Below are 15,737 nucleotides of genomic sequence, written 5' to 3' on the forward strand. Positions count from 1 at the left end.
AAAGAGATGGAATCGCCACTAATTTTTTATAGGAAATTGACCATCATTTTTATATTAAAAAATCGGTTTACTTGCATTGACAGTGATTTTGTCCTCCATGGAAAAGCCATTGAATCGAAAGGTTTTGGGTTCCAAAAGGTTGGGAGAGGGAAGGTGTTAGGCAACCCTCTCTGCAAGTTGCAATAACAACCCACTATGGGAGTAATTCTGGCTCAAATTCCATCGGAGCATGAATCAATAGAATTGCTCAAATCTCTTGAAATCTGGTGAAAACGTTCCCAATTTCACCCAGAACTGATTTGAGGTGATGTTATCGGATCATAAGTACTAGTTTCCCTATGACCCTTGCCTCTCTACCTATTTTCGTCAATCTGGAGGAAGCTGAGAATGCAAGTTTCCTAGTATTTGAGAACTCTAAGCAACTTGAAACTAAACTAAAAGCATAGAGATGGTGGAATGAGAGGCCTACCTCGCGTGTACAACCTTGAAACAAACTTTCCTGCAACGAAAATGACTTTAAAGGAAACTTGAGCAAGGTATAGAGATGGATTGAGTGTTTTCGGTGTTAAGTTTGGAAAATAGGGAATGAGGATTGAGTTTGGCTTCAGGGATTTAGGGATTTCAAGTAGAATGGGTGTATCACAGAAGTTGGGAAACTGCCCCTTCTCTCCAAGCTCGAGCTGGGCCTCTATTTATAGAGGAAAAGGGAGGGAGATGGGTCTGAAATTCGTTAAACTACAATGTTTGTGATTCAGCAGAGCTCATTCACTGAAATATGCAAAGATTTTGAGAGAGAAGAGCCTGCAGTTGACCCTTCATTCTTTGTGTAACAAATTTTCTTGAGCTTAGAAGGCTTCTCATGGATTTCATGCATCCAATGAGGGTGGGGCGTGCCATACGTTGCAGCCCCGTATTTGGGGCTGACAGTGTCAAAAAAACGTAAATTTAATGACTTTTAAATGGGGTTTTGTCCTTTCTTAATTTTAAATAGAGGTTTATTTGGTATTTTAAGCTTTTTTAGCCTAATTAGCTCAAATTCACCAGTCTAGGTGTTTTAATGGGGTTAAGTAATGAGCTGACAACAGTCCCCATTATCTTGAAATCCTAGGATGAGACAGCTGATGTGGCGATTCAATCTGATACGTCGAAATAGTATCTTTCTAGTTTAACAGTAAAATTGATGAATTTTGCCATGAAATTTGGCATGTTGGGTTTTTTTGGGTCTGTGAACATAGTGGTGAGGTCTGATTGGACAAATATGGTTAGGATGATTGAGATCTATGTCCAAAATTTTTGGATCAATAAGATTTGCTTAAATGAAATTTTTGTTTGATGAAGGGTGAAACTAGGGAATTTCGGGATGAAATTTGGTAGGTAGACATTTTGATCATTATGAATATAATGGAAGTGATGGATCTTTGACCAAAGGTGTAGATTGACTGATTTAGTTCAGATTATGGTCTTAGCTTATGGTTTTCTAATCAACGAGAGGGCCCAAAATAGAATCTTACTTTTTCAACGGTCAAATGGAGGTTTTTAGTCGTAAAATTTGATGTATTGGAGTTCTTTGGGTCTCTGAACAAGATGACGGGGTCTGAATGGTCAAATAAGGTTTGGATGATGGAGATTCGTGATATGTGAGCTTTTGATCAATAAGATTCGCCAAACAGAATCAATACTTGATGTTGGGTCAAACAAGGGAATTTGGAATAAAATTTGGTGGGTAGGTATGGATTGGGATTATGAGGTTGTTGGAAGGGTTTGATCATGTTAGGTATTTACAGATCATGGGTTTTAGGTTCGAGGAGCGTTGTAGTGTTATACGCGTCGAAATAGAGTTTCTGATGGATGTTTGACTAAATTTAAGAATTTAGGGTTGAAATTTTGTATGATTGGTTGTTTAAGGATTTTGTTTCACGTGATGAAGTTTGATTGGGGATCAAGTATGGTGACGTGGCATAATCAAGACCATTGTAAGGGAATCATGTAGATTTAACAGTGAATTTATGGGCATTTGGACTAAAGTTTGGTTTCTTAAGGTTTTGGCATACTTTAAAGTGACTGATGTTGGTCCGATCGAGCATCCGGAATGTAGGAGATGGGTCAAAAAATGGACCGAATAAAAATCAAATGTTAACGTTGCTAAAGCTTCATTTGGGTACGAGAATCTCTGGATTGACATTGACAGTTTTAAGAAATTATGGTTACTTAACATGTGGCTACTTGTGGAGATGGAAGATCTCCTCTTACACCTTCGTCTATTTTGAAGTGGATTCTGGAATTGTCAAGGGTAAGGGTTTACCTTGGCAATTCCTCTTCTCTAAGACCCTTTTGTTTGGTTAAGGTGGTTAGGTTCTTTTCAGTTTTTTTCTTGGATTTAAGTTGATTCCTTCATTGATACGGAAGTATTCATTGACTAATGTGGTCTTTATTGGAGGCTTGTTGACCTTCATTCCACGGCTTTTGTTTGACTCTCTGATAACACTTGTGCTAAGCTTCATGGTCTCTCTTTCTAGTTGGTTGGTTGTTGCATCATTGGTTTCTTGTTTGTTTCTTCTTTTTGGTTTTAGTGTTGAGTTTGTTGGTTGTTTTCTTAAGTAGTGTGTCTTTGAATTTGTTTATGTGTTTTTATTGTTGTTATTGTATCTTGAGCATTTTTCAATGAAGATTGGCCTTTGGCTTTCAAAAAAAAGAAAATCATCTTATTGGTTAACCGAAAACCTATTTCTTAGAAAAAACTAAATTGAAATTGAATTGGTCGATTTCGTTACCTGGTTTTTCGATTCAGTTTTCCGTTTATCATGAACGCCCCTGACCTCCAAGGCCTCTTTAACTGAGTGAAGGCAATACTCAATCTTAGGTCTCTACTACAACCAGTTAGAGACATTACCACCAGGCTAATTGGCATCTTTGAATAATAAAATCAAGCTTTGAATGACAAGAAAGTACACACCATTTTGTTTTCAATGTAGTGTCCAGAAAGTCCATAATGCATTCCCTCTCTAATTTTTTATACAAGCAGGAACAAATATGAAAGATGGGTGTTTTGACGGATTCACCTGCCATTATGGATTATTCTACTTGGGTATGGAACCTTTCTAATCTGATAAGTGTAGTAGATAGGAATAATAAGGCTATGTCTAGTTATGTGGGTGTTTATTGGAAAAACAATGCCACACCAACGCCACTTAGGGATTAACATTTATTGTGCTTAAAACTACTGTTTGATTTTCAACATTATCTAAACTAAATATATATAAATGTTTGGATTTATGTGCATGAGGCATTGGGGGAAACTTTAAATTCTGGCTTCTCACTAGGCCCCAATGTTTATTGAAATCAGATGCTTACCTGGAGAATTGTAAGCTGATGTGGAAGATAGCTTTATGGGGTATTACTTGAAATGCCTATGAAACACCTAACCAAACAACAAAAATAATAAACGTTTAAAGTAAGGTTTTTAATTAAACATTTATTTGAGAAACACCCCATCTATAAATGCCCACGGAATCAAACACATACTAAGTGTTTTGAGGCTACGAAATATTTCTTTAATTCTACCATATTCTCCATTCAATGCACTTTTGAAGAATTAACTCCTTTAGACAATCTCCCATGTGTCATTCAGATTTCATGAGATTTGAGGTTAATTTTATCAAGTATAACTGTTGGTGCTTGTATTGATAAGCGTCAATGTTGAATGGATCATTAGAATAACATGAATGGGCACTTGGAACATGATAATTTGTTTATTTTGTTTGAGACCAAAACCATTGTTCTCCTACTTTCCAAGAGGTTTGCTACTAGCTTAGCTTATATTCTTCTATTCTATTTATTTTTATCTTTTTCCAATTCAAATGTTAAGGATTTTTGTTGATGCTTGTTAATGTTTCATTATATATATATATGGTAAATTTTTGAAACAAGTAAGAACAAATATCATAGATGGAGTTAATAGATTCACCTGCCGCTCGGGATGATTCAAGTTGACTCGGGAACCTCTATGATATGAAAAACCAGAAGTTGACTCGGGATGATTCAAGTGTAAAAAAAAAAAAAAAAAATCCTTTGATATTTAGACCATCTTGCCTTGTACAAACCATGTTCATCTTTGACAATAGATCAGTTTCCAATTTTTGCAATTTGTGTTGATCTTTCTATATTATAGAGTTTGAAACAATAATCCAAACAATGTAACCAATAGCACTCTCTCCCAGTATTGGCATGGTGGGTTTTAAAATGGATTTCATCTTGTTAACATGTTGGGGTAAACAAGTAGGGTTTTGTGGTTAAGTTGAGAGTGAGGAAATGGAAAATACCAAGGGTCGTTAGAAACATGTAAAAGAAGATCCCCCTATCATAATTTTTGAGGTTCAAGATGGGAAATGGGGATTAAGTTTCAAGGCATGACATAATAGTTCATTATTTGGGATTGCAAGACAATGTTGTGACCATGGTCGGATCAGATATGGACTCATTTTGTTTGTGTCAAGGGTGCTAAATAACTTATTCAAATTATATGACAAACATTAAATTTGGAATGAATATTGCAAATTAGATCAATTTGGCATGGGATATTGCATTCTACTAAATCGAATAGAATATTTGAAATAGCTTACCTCCGGTCCTTCCCATAAACAATAAAATTTGAGTATAACCTTAATGAGACATGTTTCAATTTGTAATCTCCCTGGTCAGAATAGTGTCCTTTTAGGGCTCCACTTTCCTATCCTTGCAAAAGTAAGCGGGACAATACATCAATGGATAAGATGAAGAAGTAAGGGGACAAGAGATATCCTTGTGCCTGTATTTTGAATAACTTGCTCCTTTGATTCGGTATATATTACGCAAGACGATCGCAAAATAGGGTAGAGATGCAATTTATAACTATATTGCAAAAACCACTCAATTATGTCATACACTTTATAGCTACACTTTATAGCTAGGTCAAGCTTCATGAGAAAACTAACTCATTGTGTCTTTATTTTTTTATTTAGATCCTTCACTCCCCCTCCCTCTCCTTTCTAGGGATCAAACTAGTGAGTATCATTTAACCTAACAATAAATGTGGGATTGGTGAAAGCCTACTGAATAGATTGCATAACTTCATTGCCCAAAAATGACCAATTTGATTGATAGAACAAAATTGAATGTTCATTAGGGCTTGGAGCTTTAGTCTTATTTCATCAGCAATTGGAATGTCAAAAAGCAATATGGCTCAATTTGGAAGGAGTACAAATGCAAATGTGTAGAGTGCAAAATCTCATATTTTGTATTATTTCGTATGTATTTATACTATACATATTTGCATTTGTATCAAGACTCGGTTTGGAAAGAGTATAAATGCAAATACATACAAAATATAAGGTTTTGCACTCTAAGTATTTGCATTTGTACTCCTTCCAAACTAAGCCTAAGGCTCGGTTTTGAAAAGTACAAATAAAAATATGTACAGTACAAAACCTTGTATTTTATATTATTTTTTATGTATTTACACCATGCATATTTATATTTGTATTCCTTCCAAAACGAAATAATTGAAGGGTCTCATCTATCTGCTTTTACCGTTTCAAATTCTTGCTTCCCCCCACGGTTCGCCGCTTTCTTGAACGCGGATCTGACCTAGCAATGATGTGCCTGCCGATGTGGTTTATCAGAAGAGGAAATTCGAACTGTGGTTCCTTTTTAATCTGCAAGGTGTTTACAATGAAATCTCTCTTTTTTTTTTTCCTATGAATTATGAGAAATTACAGACATACATTTTTTGATATGCAAACTAGTGAACCATGGGATGATGCTCTTATCATTAGGGCAGGTTTCCAAACCAGTTTGGCCAAACGGCAACAAACCTGTCTTTGTATGTTTTAAACTCTACGACCTTTTAACTTAAAATACGGTACTACCTAGTACCTAGTAGAAGGCCAGAGGAAAATGTTGGCGTCCAATAGAATAGTTTTAGATGAACCGATAAAAGATTCCAGATAGGTGAGTTGGTACGTATAATTATGTAAGGTACCAAGTTCAAGTAGTAAATGATTTATCATCTCAGCCTTCAATAGAAGATAAAATTTCAGGTAAAGCATAACAAAGAACATGGCCATACCCTCTATCAAATGTTGCACCTGTAGATGATAGGGTGTAATCCTTCTCCTTTTACTTCATTTTCAGCAATAAAACCCCTTTTGATATTGTTACCAAAAAATAAAAAAAGAAGTTTGCAGCTGACAAAAATAAATACTTTCCTACCACTTCACTCTAACCAGTGTCATACACTCTATCAAATCATAAGTACTAAGATATTCCTATTAGTTAGGTCAATAGACATTTCTATCATCTTAGGTAATTGTTTTATAGGGATGGCAATTTTTTTCATTAGCGGGGATGATTGTCCCCCGCGGGGATAGGGATGGGGAAATTTTCATCCCCGTTAGCGGGGACGGAGAGAGCACTCCCTGCCTGTGGGATCCCTATTAATATATATGTATACATGTATACATACATTTATATATTAATATTTTTAAAAATATGGTTGAATATGTCTGAATATTTTTTAATAGAATTATAAATTTTAATTATTTTATTTTTATTTTTTAAATAAAATAAAAAATAAAAACAAAATGATTAACATTATAAGAAATCACGGAGAATGGGGATCCCTGTGGGAATGGAGATAACCTTATCCCCGTTAGTGGAGAAGGCTCCCCATCCCCGTCCCATTGCCATTCCTATTCCTTCACCTATTGATTTTGACTCCAGGTTACAGTATGGTGAAAACCCATAATGAATTGCAAGGCATTTTGACTCGAGGTTCATGACAAATGCACCATAAAACAATATTGAAAATCCAAATATGAAGTATTCATTAGTAGAAGTAGCACAAGATGTGATGACTGCTAGTAAATATGGTGAAGTGGATCTCATTGACTTTGATAGATACAAATAGCATAAGATGTCAAAGACAATTTGCATTTAAGGGCCTATTTGTTTCCTCTTAACTTTTATCTCTTAAGAGGAATCCTTTAATTTTAAAAGAAAAATGGTTGTTTGTTTCCTCTTATATCTTATCATTTAAAGTGCAATAATACAACTTTTTATTTTCTAATGATACCTTAAAAAAGACAAACAAAAACTTTCATATATGAGGTCAAAATGGATATTTAATCATTTTCATAATTCATAACAACATTATATGCATTTAGAGTTCAGAGGAAATAAAAGTTCACCAATACCAATATACCTCTTAATGTAATTATTGCACTTTCAAATGTCATATTTCAGAACAAACAAACAGGCCCTAAGTTAGATTTACAACAATGCCAGACTATAATATTCCCATAAAATCGTTCCCTACTCCCTAAATGAGGAGTCTATGTGAATGAACAATTCATATTGGATGCCAAAGCAATTGTTTCTCTTATCATCTGTTGCAGTCTCTAAGGACCCATCTATAAAACCATTTGCCATTGCAGCTGATTTTTGCACACATATATAAAAGAGCTCATTTCTCTCACTAGCCACATGTCTATTTGTCGTCTTGCCCATATTGATAATGGCCATGTTGCCTTGTTTTTGTCAATCAACCAGCTACATGATGGCTCAACATTCAATCTAGTATTGTTATTTATTTTTTTGATAAATAATAGAATTTCATTAAGTGGAAGCAAATAAAGAGTACCAAGTCCATCACCACATTTGCCCAAATCGACCACACCAAACTAGCAAAGAAAAGTACAGAAAAATAAAACAGGGAAGATTACAAATTAACTCCCAAGTCTTAGCCCGGGACAACCCCGGACAAAAAGTTCTTTGACAGCCCCAACCTTATCTAAAGCATCATATAAGGCGTTACTCCCCCTGAGAACCCAGTCGAAGAAGTTTTTTTTTTTTTAATTTATCAACTTGAGGCGTTATTCCTCCAAAGGGATTACTAACGTTGTAACTTGGATAAAGGAACCAAGCAATGGAATTATTGATGCTTTATTGTAAATAAGTCCACCCAATATCAATGTTCAGTTGTAAGTAATTTGTATACCGTTGGATATCAATTTTACACTTTCATAGAGACGGTAATAGAAAGAAAATTCATGCAGAGAGAGAGGATGACACTGGTAATCGAGCTTACACTAAGGCTGTGTCTGGTTTGAAGGAAAAAAAGTATGAAACCCCTACAAGGTTTGTAAAGGTTTCCTTACATTTTCCTTCTTTTCCCCACATTTTCCTTTAAACCAAACATAGCATAAGGGAGTTTGATATGGTGAGGACGACAAAGGAGTACTACAGACTAAAGGAGTTCCAAATGGAGGCGACCATGCCGGCCAAGCTGTCGATGCAGAGGGAGAATGAGACTGTAAGTATGAAATCGACAAGAGGATCGAAGGAGTTCGAAGCGGTGGTGGGTAGGAATGGGAACGGGGCGGGTTCGAGGCGGGAGTACATTCCCCATTCCCGACCCCCAAATCACCCCCATCCCCGACTCTGACAGGGATGAATTCCCCGCCAAAGACCCGAATCCCTGAAACTAAGAGAGAGAGAGAGAGAGAGAGGACCGTTGGGACTTGTGAGAGTTTATGTCGATGATGAATGATGAGAGAGAGTCCAAATGGTGACAGCGACGGCGACGATGGTCGGCGACGAAGACGAAGTCTCTTCCTCGGTTCTCTGGCCTCTCCTCTGTTTGATGTCCGACGGGCGAGTGGGCAGTGGCAACAGTCAGTGATGACGGTTGGCGGTCGACGAATCAACGATGAAGACAAAGCTAGGGTTTACTGGTTTTGTGGTTCAGTCGCCTCTCTTGAGTCTTCTTTGTTGAAGACAAAAGAATGAAGACTAGTAATCGGTTTAGTTGAGGGTTAAGGGTTTTCCAACTTTTCAAGTTTTCTTGATTTATTCAAATTATGTTTTAGACTTTTTAGTTTTGACTGTTTTATAAATAAATTAATAATTATTATACTTATATAATATATAATATTAATCGGGGATGAGTCGGGGTGGGATTGCATTCCCCGACTCTGACCCCGCCAAGGTACCTCCCATGGATGGGGTCGGGGAGCCCGGATACCCGTCGGGGATGGGAAAAATTGCCACCCCTAGTGGTGGGGACGAAACTGGTAAACGAGTGCAGAGAGAGGGAGTGCAAAAGAATGGGATCTCAATGAAGGTGGTGTCTAACCGTTATAGGGGTATGGTGCTTGGTTGGGAGACCAGTTTTAATTGTTTATTTCTCACTCTCATTACAGAGGTTTCTTATTTTCTCACCCCAGTCGCACAAACCAAACATATGTACGCAACTACGTCACACGTCAGGTTCCTTTATCGTGCGCCGTCCGTTTTTCACTAATGTAAGCGAGCATAGGGTTTTGAAAGCTAGGGGTTTACCATAGTCTCTTTCTCTTTCCACAGCCCGCTCAAATTGCAGGCATTTCGCGCTCTTTTTCTCCTAGCGCCACCATTTCAGTCTCCGGTTGTCTTATTCGGCCTGTTAAAGAAGAAGAGAAAGAAAATAGTGAAAAATGGTTTCTCCGAGGCAACTATTATCCACCATCGAGTCTGCATTACTCGGCCCTTCTCCTCCAACACCTGCTCAGAGAATCGAGCTAATGCACGTCATTCGTAAATCTCTACCGTCTCTCCAATCACTCCTCTCTTATCCAGTACGTGTTCCATACAAGTTGTCAGAATTTATAATTTTTGATGTTCTTTATCAGTTTCATTAAGCTGTCTATGTATTGATTTTCAGCATCCAAAAGCGTCGGACCGGTCACAGGTCCAGTCAAAGGAAGTCAGACTTCCTGATTCGTCCCCAATCTCTCTTGACGATCAGGACGTTCAGATTGTGAGTTTATCTGCATCTACTTATGCATTTACAAAACCAGATTTTTAGTTTACTCTTTTCAATTATGGGGTTTAATTTCATGCCTGAGTTATACGGCTTTGGTTCAAGTGTATTACTGAAGCGACACTTCGTATAAAAAATATATCATTTTACCCGGGGAGTTCAATGCCATCATTTTGTTGAAACAACATTCAGTTGTCCTTAAAATAGTATAACTACGGAAAGGCGGCACATAAGGTGGGCATCAAACAAAAATCATGTGGTCCATCACAAAGTTGTAGGAGCGCTTAGCTATACAATTCTCCTCTGCACATAATAATTAGCTTTACATGCCATCGTTGTTAATTCCACTTTGACTAAGCATGGCAATATCCCTATCTCCAGTTGGACTACTATAAGCCAAAACTATGTTTCCTTCCCTATTCAGAGACATGAACCTTAACACCTAAGGAACATTGGTTGCCCATGGAACTGCTATCAAATCTCAATCACTGCTTCATGCTAAATGATTCATCCGGGGATACTATCCTCCTGTGAAGGGGATAAGAAAACAATAGTATAGGGCAGCCCAGTGCACGAGGTTCTCGCCAATGCAGGGTCTGGGGAGGGACAGATGTACCGTGGTCACCCAGGTCGCATTGGAGCAACCCAACCGTTATGCCAAGGTCCACCCTCATAAGAAGACAATAGGATCACAAATAGATTTCAACCAGTCATCTTTCAGCTAATTCCTCTAAGTTCTTGTCATGCCTCAGCCCAAGAAGCAGCCAGGAAATTACTCTTTCACAAATGATATATTCAGTGATTTAAAAGGCACGCCTCTAGGTGCACAGGCGGGGTGCATTTTAGGTTATGCACCTCACCTAGGTCCTAGGTGCAGCACTTTCAAAAGGCGCATGCCTAGTGTGCCTTGCACTTCAGCCCAGGTGTGAGAACCACCTATTTGCTGATGTTGTTCATTCATTCACCCTAATAAAATATATTTTTAAAAGGCAACTAAAATTATAAAATCATTATTTGCTGATGTTCATTCATTCATTCACCCTATTTGCTGATGTTGTTCATTCATTCACCCTAACATGGACTCGTTTGGGATTGCCTTGAGGGGTTCGTAGAAACAAGAATGCAGTATGTTTTACATCACATTAGGTACTACTTGAAGTAATGCAATTGACGAAAAAAATAGATTGTGGGTTTTACATGCTTGAAAATGTTTTATATGTTTGATTTTATTTTAAATTTTCATTCGAATACACTCTACATGTTATGTTTATGTATTTTAATTTTAGATAATAGGGTTTTTAAAATATTTATTTTTAATTTGAGTTTATATTTTTATTAATATTATGTTTAATATTTTTTGATTTTTTGCAATTTTTTTTTTAATTCTTGGCATTTTTTTTTTGTATTTTTGGGCCTTGCTTCAAAAAGGCGTGTGCCTCTCCTTGCGCCTCAGGTGCAAATTGCCCCTTACGCTTTTAAAACACTGGATTTATTGATGGGAATATTTATTCTGGAAAGTTCTTCTATTCCTTTCCACTCATAGACTCTAGATGGATCCACTTGCTATACTCGTCCAAAATATCTATTGATAGTTCTAAACCAGGTGTAGCATCTCTAAATACAGTAAAATAACCGTTCTTGGTCCATCTCAATTTAATTCTATTTACAACTTTCTCTTCAATTACTCTCTTATTATGGATTATTGAACAAGGGCAGTTAAATGGTTGCTTTGAAGCATCTCTTGGTCAGCTATCTTAACTGTACCCTTGTTCTTCTTCTTAATGATACTAACTTGCATACTACATACTTAGTCTAATCAATAGTTTTCACATATTGAAAACTTTTAATTTCTGAAGAATTTTTAATAGTTTGAGCTTTCATTTAACCACATTTTTAGTCTCTTCAATCAATATTATGCTGTGTCAACAACACATCCCATGGGATCTGATTTAGTAAATGCCTAATCAGCTGAACATTTTTTTTAATGAATGAGCGAAGAGATTTATTAATCAGAACAGGTAAGAGTTACAAGCATCCCAAGGAGAGGCACAAGGTGCAACCTCTCCTAAGAAACTAAATACAGCTTTCCAAACTCAATTAGAACAAGTCAAAAAGTAGCCCAATCAATTGAACACTAAGCAAACCAAATGGATCAAGTCTTGACCTTGGTGTGACATATATGAGAAGGTACTCTCTTGTCTTTCCTTTGCATGATATCATTCTGGTTGCTGATATATATATATATATATATATATATATATATATATATATATTAATCAGATTCTTTTGTTTCCAAAGGCCTAACCTGTTATCTCCTCATGGTCCGCATCATCCGCTTTTCCCTCCTTGTCATGAAACCATATTGGTTTTCTGATATGATTGTGTTTAGTTATAGGCATTATTTAATGACTTTCTGTCAAAGTTTCATAACTATGGCACATAATTAGGCAATCTATGTACATCACATTTATCCCATTGATTTAAAAGGCATGCCTAGGCGCATAGGCGAGGCGCATTTTAGGGTAGGCGCCTCGCCCAGGTCCTAGGTGCAGCACTTTCAAAGGGTGCATGCTTGATGTGCCTTGGCCTAGGCGTGCGCCTTTTGAAAATTTGTATGCTTTTTTGCTTTTTTTTTTGAACATAGTGGTTGGGGATGCTAATGTTGTTCATTCGTTCATCTTAATAACATATCTTCTTAAAAGGCAATTAAAATTATAAAATCATTATTTTTGTGTGAGAATTAAGAATTTAAGACTATAACCCTAACATGGACTTGTTTGGGCTTGCCTCGAGGAGCGTGGCACAAAGGCTACTCGTAGAATCAGGAATGTAATATGTTTTACAACATTAGCTACTTGAATTAATGCAATTGAGGAAAAAAAGAGATTGTGGGCTTTACATGCTTGAAAATGTTTTATATGTTTTATTTTATTTTTATATTTTCATTTAAATATGCTTTACATGTTATGTTTATGTATTTTAATTTTAGATAATAGGTTTTTTAAACCATTAATTTTATAATTTAAGTTTATATTTCTTATTAATATTATTTTAATATTATGTATTTTTTTTGAAATTTCTGACATTCTTTTTTTATTTTTAGCAAATTTTTTGTATCTTTGCGCCTTGCTTCAAAAAGGCGCGCACATTGCCTTACGCATTGCGCCTCGGGTGCAAATTGGCCCTTGCGCTTTTAAATCATTGATTTATCCAATGCCTTTTCACCATTCATTTGGTATTTTTTTTTAATTTTGTTTTCAAAGGGCCTACATTTATCTCCTTAGGGGTCATATCATTTGATTTTACCTCCTTGGCATGAAGCTATATTTGTTTTCTGAAATACTTGCTTTAAGTTGTGGCTGTTTCTTAATGGTTTTCTATCAAATTTGCATAACTATGGTGTCTAAACTTGATTCTTCTATAATTAGGCAATCTTTGTATATCGCATTTATCCAATACTTTTTGCCATTCATTTGGTATTTTCCTTCTCATTATCTTATTAATAGCATTTTAGATTGGAATCTCATTTTGGAGAGATTTGCAAGGAAATTAGTAGTGTGGGAAAACAATTGCCTTTTGTTGGGGGTAGGGTAACTTTATCAAGTTGACTTTATCCAACCTGCATGTGTATTACCTCTCAGTCTTCCGTATCCTGAAGGCAATAGCTGACAAGTTGGAGAAAATTATGAGGAATTTCTTATGGGAACCGGGTGAGAGGAAATTGAGAAGTGGTAAATAGAAGGAAAGAATTTGGGGATTAGGTATTGGAAATTTGAATGATAAGAATATAGCTTTGTCGAGGAATTGATTCTGGAGGTTGCCCATTGAGAAGGAAAGATTGTGGAATAAAGTGATTACTAGCATACATTGGCTCTTGGCAAATTAGTGGGATGCTGGCCTATCTACAAGGGTCTCTAAAGCTTCTTTTTGGAAGTCAATTGCTAAAATCTTTTGATAAAAAATTGCTAAAATCCTTCCAATCTTTCTAACTGGCATTAAGTATGATGTTTATGCTGGTACCTTTGTGGGGTTTTAGAGTACCCATGGCTGGGAGAGACTCCTTTGAAAGGTGACTTTCCTGTTTGTTTTTAGTTATCTTCTTTGAATGGGGAACAAGTCTCTAAGTTTGTGGTTCCCTCTCCTTGTGGAATTGGCTTTGACTGGGAGTCTGGGACATTGGATTTAGAAGGGATATTCGTGACTCAGAACTTTTTATTATCACTATTTTGCTGCTTTTGTTAGACTTTGTATTCTTGGACCCTTCAAGCCCTGATAATAGAACTTGGTCTTTTGCTCCAAGTTCTTTTTCTTGTGCTTCTTTTTTTTTTTTTCCTGTGCGTTCAGTTCCCACTGTACTCATTTGTAGCCTTGTTCTTGTTAAAGAAATTTGGCGTTGGCCACTTCCTCCCAATATTGGGGCTTTCTGTTGGGAGGTTTTCCATGGTAAGACTAACACTTTTGATACTGTCCAAAAAAGGCCTTCTTGGGAATGGTTATTTTCTTTGTTTGGGTGTAGATAGGAAATTCCAACCAACAAGGCTGAACTGCTTGCCCCTTCAACCTTCAAATGGCCAAATAAAAGAGGAAAGGTAATGTGGAGAGCAACAAAGGCAGCAACAGTTTTGGATGATTTGGGAGGAAGGAAATGCAAGGATTTTTGAGGACAAAAGAAGAACAAGAGAAGTAGTTATAGAATGAATTACAATTAGAGTGGCACATTGGATCAAAATGGAGGACTTTTTCTCACCTTTCTTTTTTTCTACAGATGACATTTTTAGGCAATGGAGGGAAGTGGCAACTTCTTGTAGTAGCAAAGAATCAGTTTCCGAATATTGGCCACCTCCTGAAGAAGGTTATATCAAGTTAAACTTTGATGGGAGCAGCAGCCAGCAGGGGAAATCCATGGCCTTCTGGAGTGGGAGTGTTAACTGTTAAGGGATGGAGGAGGGAGGGTATGAGCAATGTACTTGGGGCCAATTGGAGAAGGAGATTTCTAAGAGCAGAAGTTGTGGTGGCATTGATTGGAGTAGAAAGGTCAGCCCATGCATGAGGCTCCCGCCAATGCGGGGTCTGGGAGGGACAGATGTATGTGGCTTTACCCCTGTACATACAGAGAGTCTGTTTCCAAGATTTAAACCCTTGTCACCCAGGTTGCGGTGGAGCAACCCAACTGTTGTGCCAAGGCCCACCCTCGTTGATTGGAGTACAAAATGCCAAAGAATTAAAACATCAATAGATTGAATATAGAGGGTGACTCAGAGAAGATGGTAGGGTGGCTACAAAACAGGAAGGAAACATTATGGACCTACAGGAATGAGATGAAAAAGTTTTAAGTGCTTAATGAGGGGCATGCAAGTACAGGTTCAATTGGTGTGCAGATCAGCTAACAAAATCACCGATACTTTAGCTAAACAAGGGGCACTTAGAAGTCAAATATTTTTGGCGGTCCTGTAAGTTGAAACTTGAATAGAAGAGGGGGGAGATAATTTCTATGCTCTCAACACTTTGTATTTTTCTTTGTATATTTCTTGTATATATGGATTAACTTTAATGGATGAATGAATTTCATTGCCTATCAAAAAAAAAAAAAAGAAAAGTCTTATTAATAGCTTTGGTCAACTATTGTACAACTGAGATTTTTGTTTTCCATTTTCTTTTTAATTTCCCGTTAAGTTATATAATAAATTGGATTTTTCAGCCCGAGCTGAGGTGATGGCCTCAATTGGAAAGAAACTAACTGTATTGGCTATTCCATTGACCCATTATTATGCACTAACCACTTCTTTTTGTTTTTTTATAGATATTTCCTTTTGGTGTTTTTATTTGATTTTTATGAAAGGTTTAATCTCTGAAGCCTAGCCATGCCCTTTGTTTTACTGGATCAGGATCCTGCTATTGTATA

At 36.7% G+C, this 15,737-nt stretch overlaps 1 protein-coding gene across 2 annotated transcripts in view; it reads left to right on the forward strand.

Moving 5' to 3' along the window:
* The first annotated feature begins 9,311 nt into the window (after positions 1–9,311).
* The window catches only part of EMB3142 (nuclear pore complex protein (DUF3414)), a 75,546-nt gene continuing 69,120 nt past the window's right edge, over positions 9,312–15,737 (forward strand). For both annotated transcript variants that reach the window (XM_010251797.3, XM_088893198.1), the window contains exons 1-2: positions 9,312–9,650; positions 9,737–9,832. In XM_010251797.3, the coding sequence (XP_010250099.1) occupies positions 9,510–9,650; positions 9,737–9,832 (237 nt within the window). In that variant the 5' untranslated portion in view covers positions 9,312–9,509. The remainder of the gene's footprint in view (positions 9,651–9,736; positions 9,833–15,737) is intronic.

Source organism: Nelumbo nucifera, chromosome 8 (genome assembly GCF_055504915.1).
Source record: "Nelumbo nucifera cultivar China Antique chromosome 8, China Antique-T2T, whole genome shotgun sequence".
In the NCBI taxonomy this organism is placed as follows: Eukaryota; Viridiplantae; Streptophyta; class Magnoliopsida; order Proteales; family Nelumbonaceae; genus Nelumbo; species Nelumbo nucifera.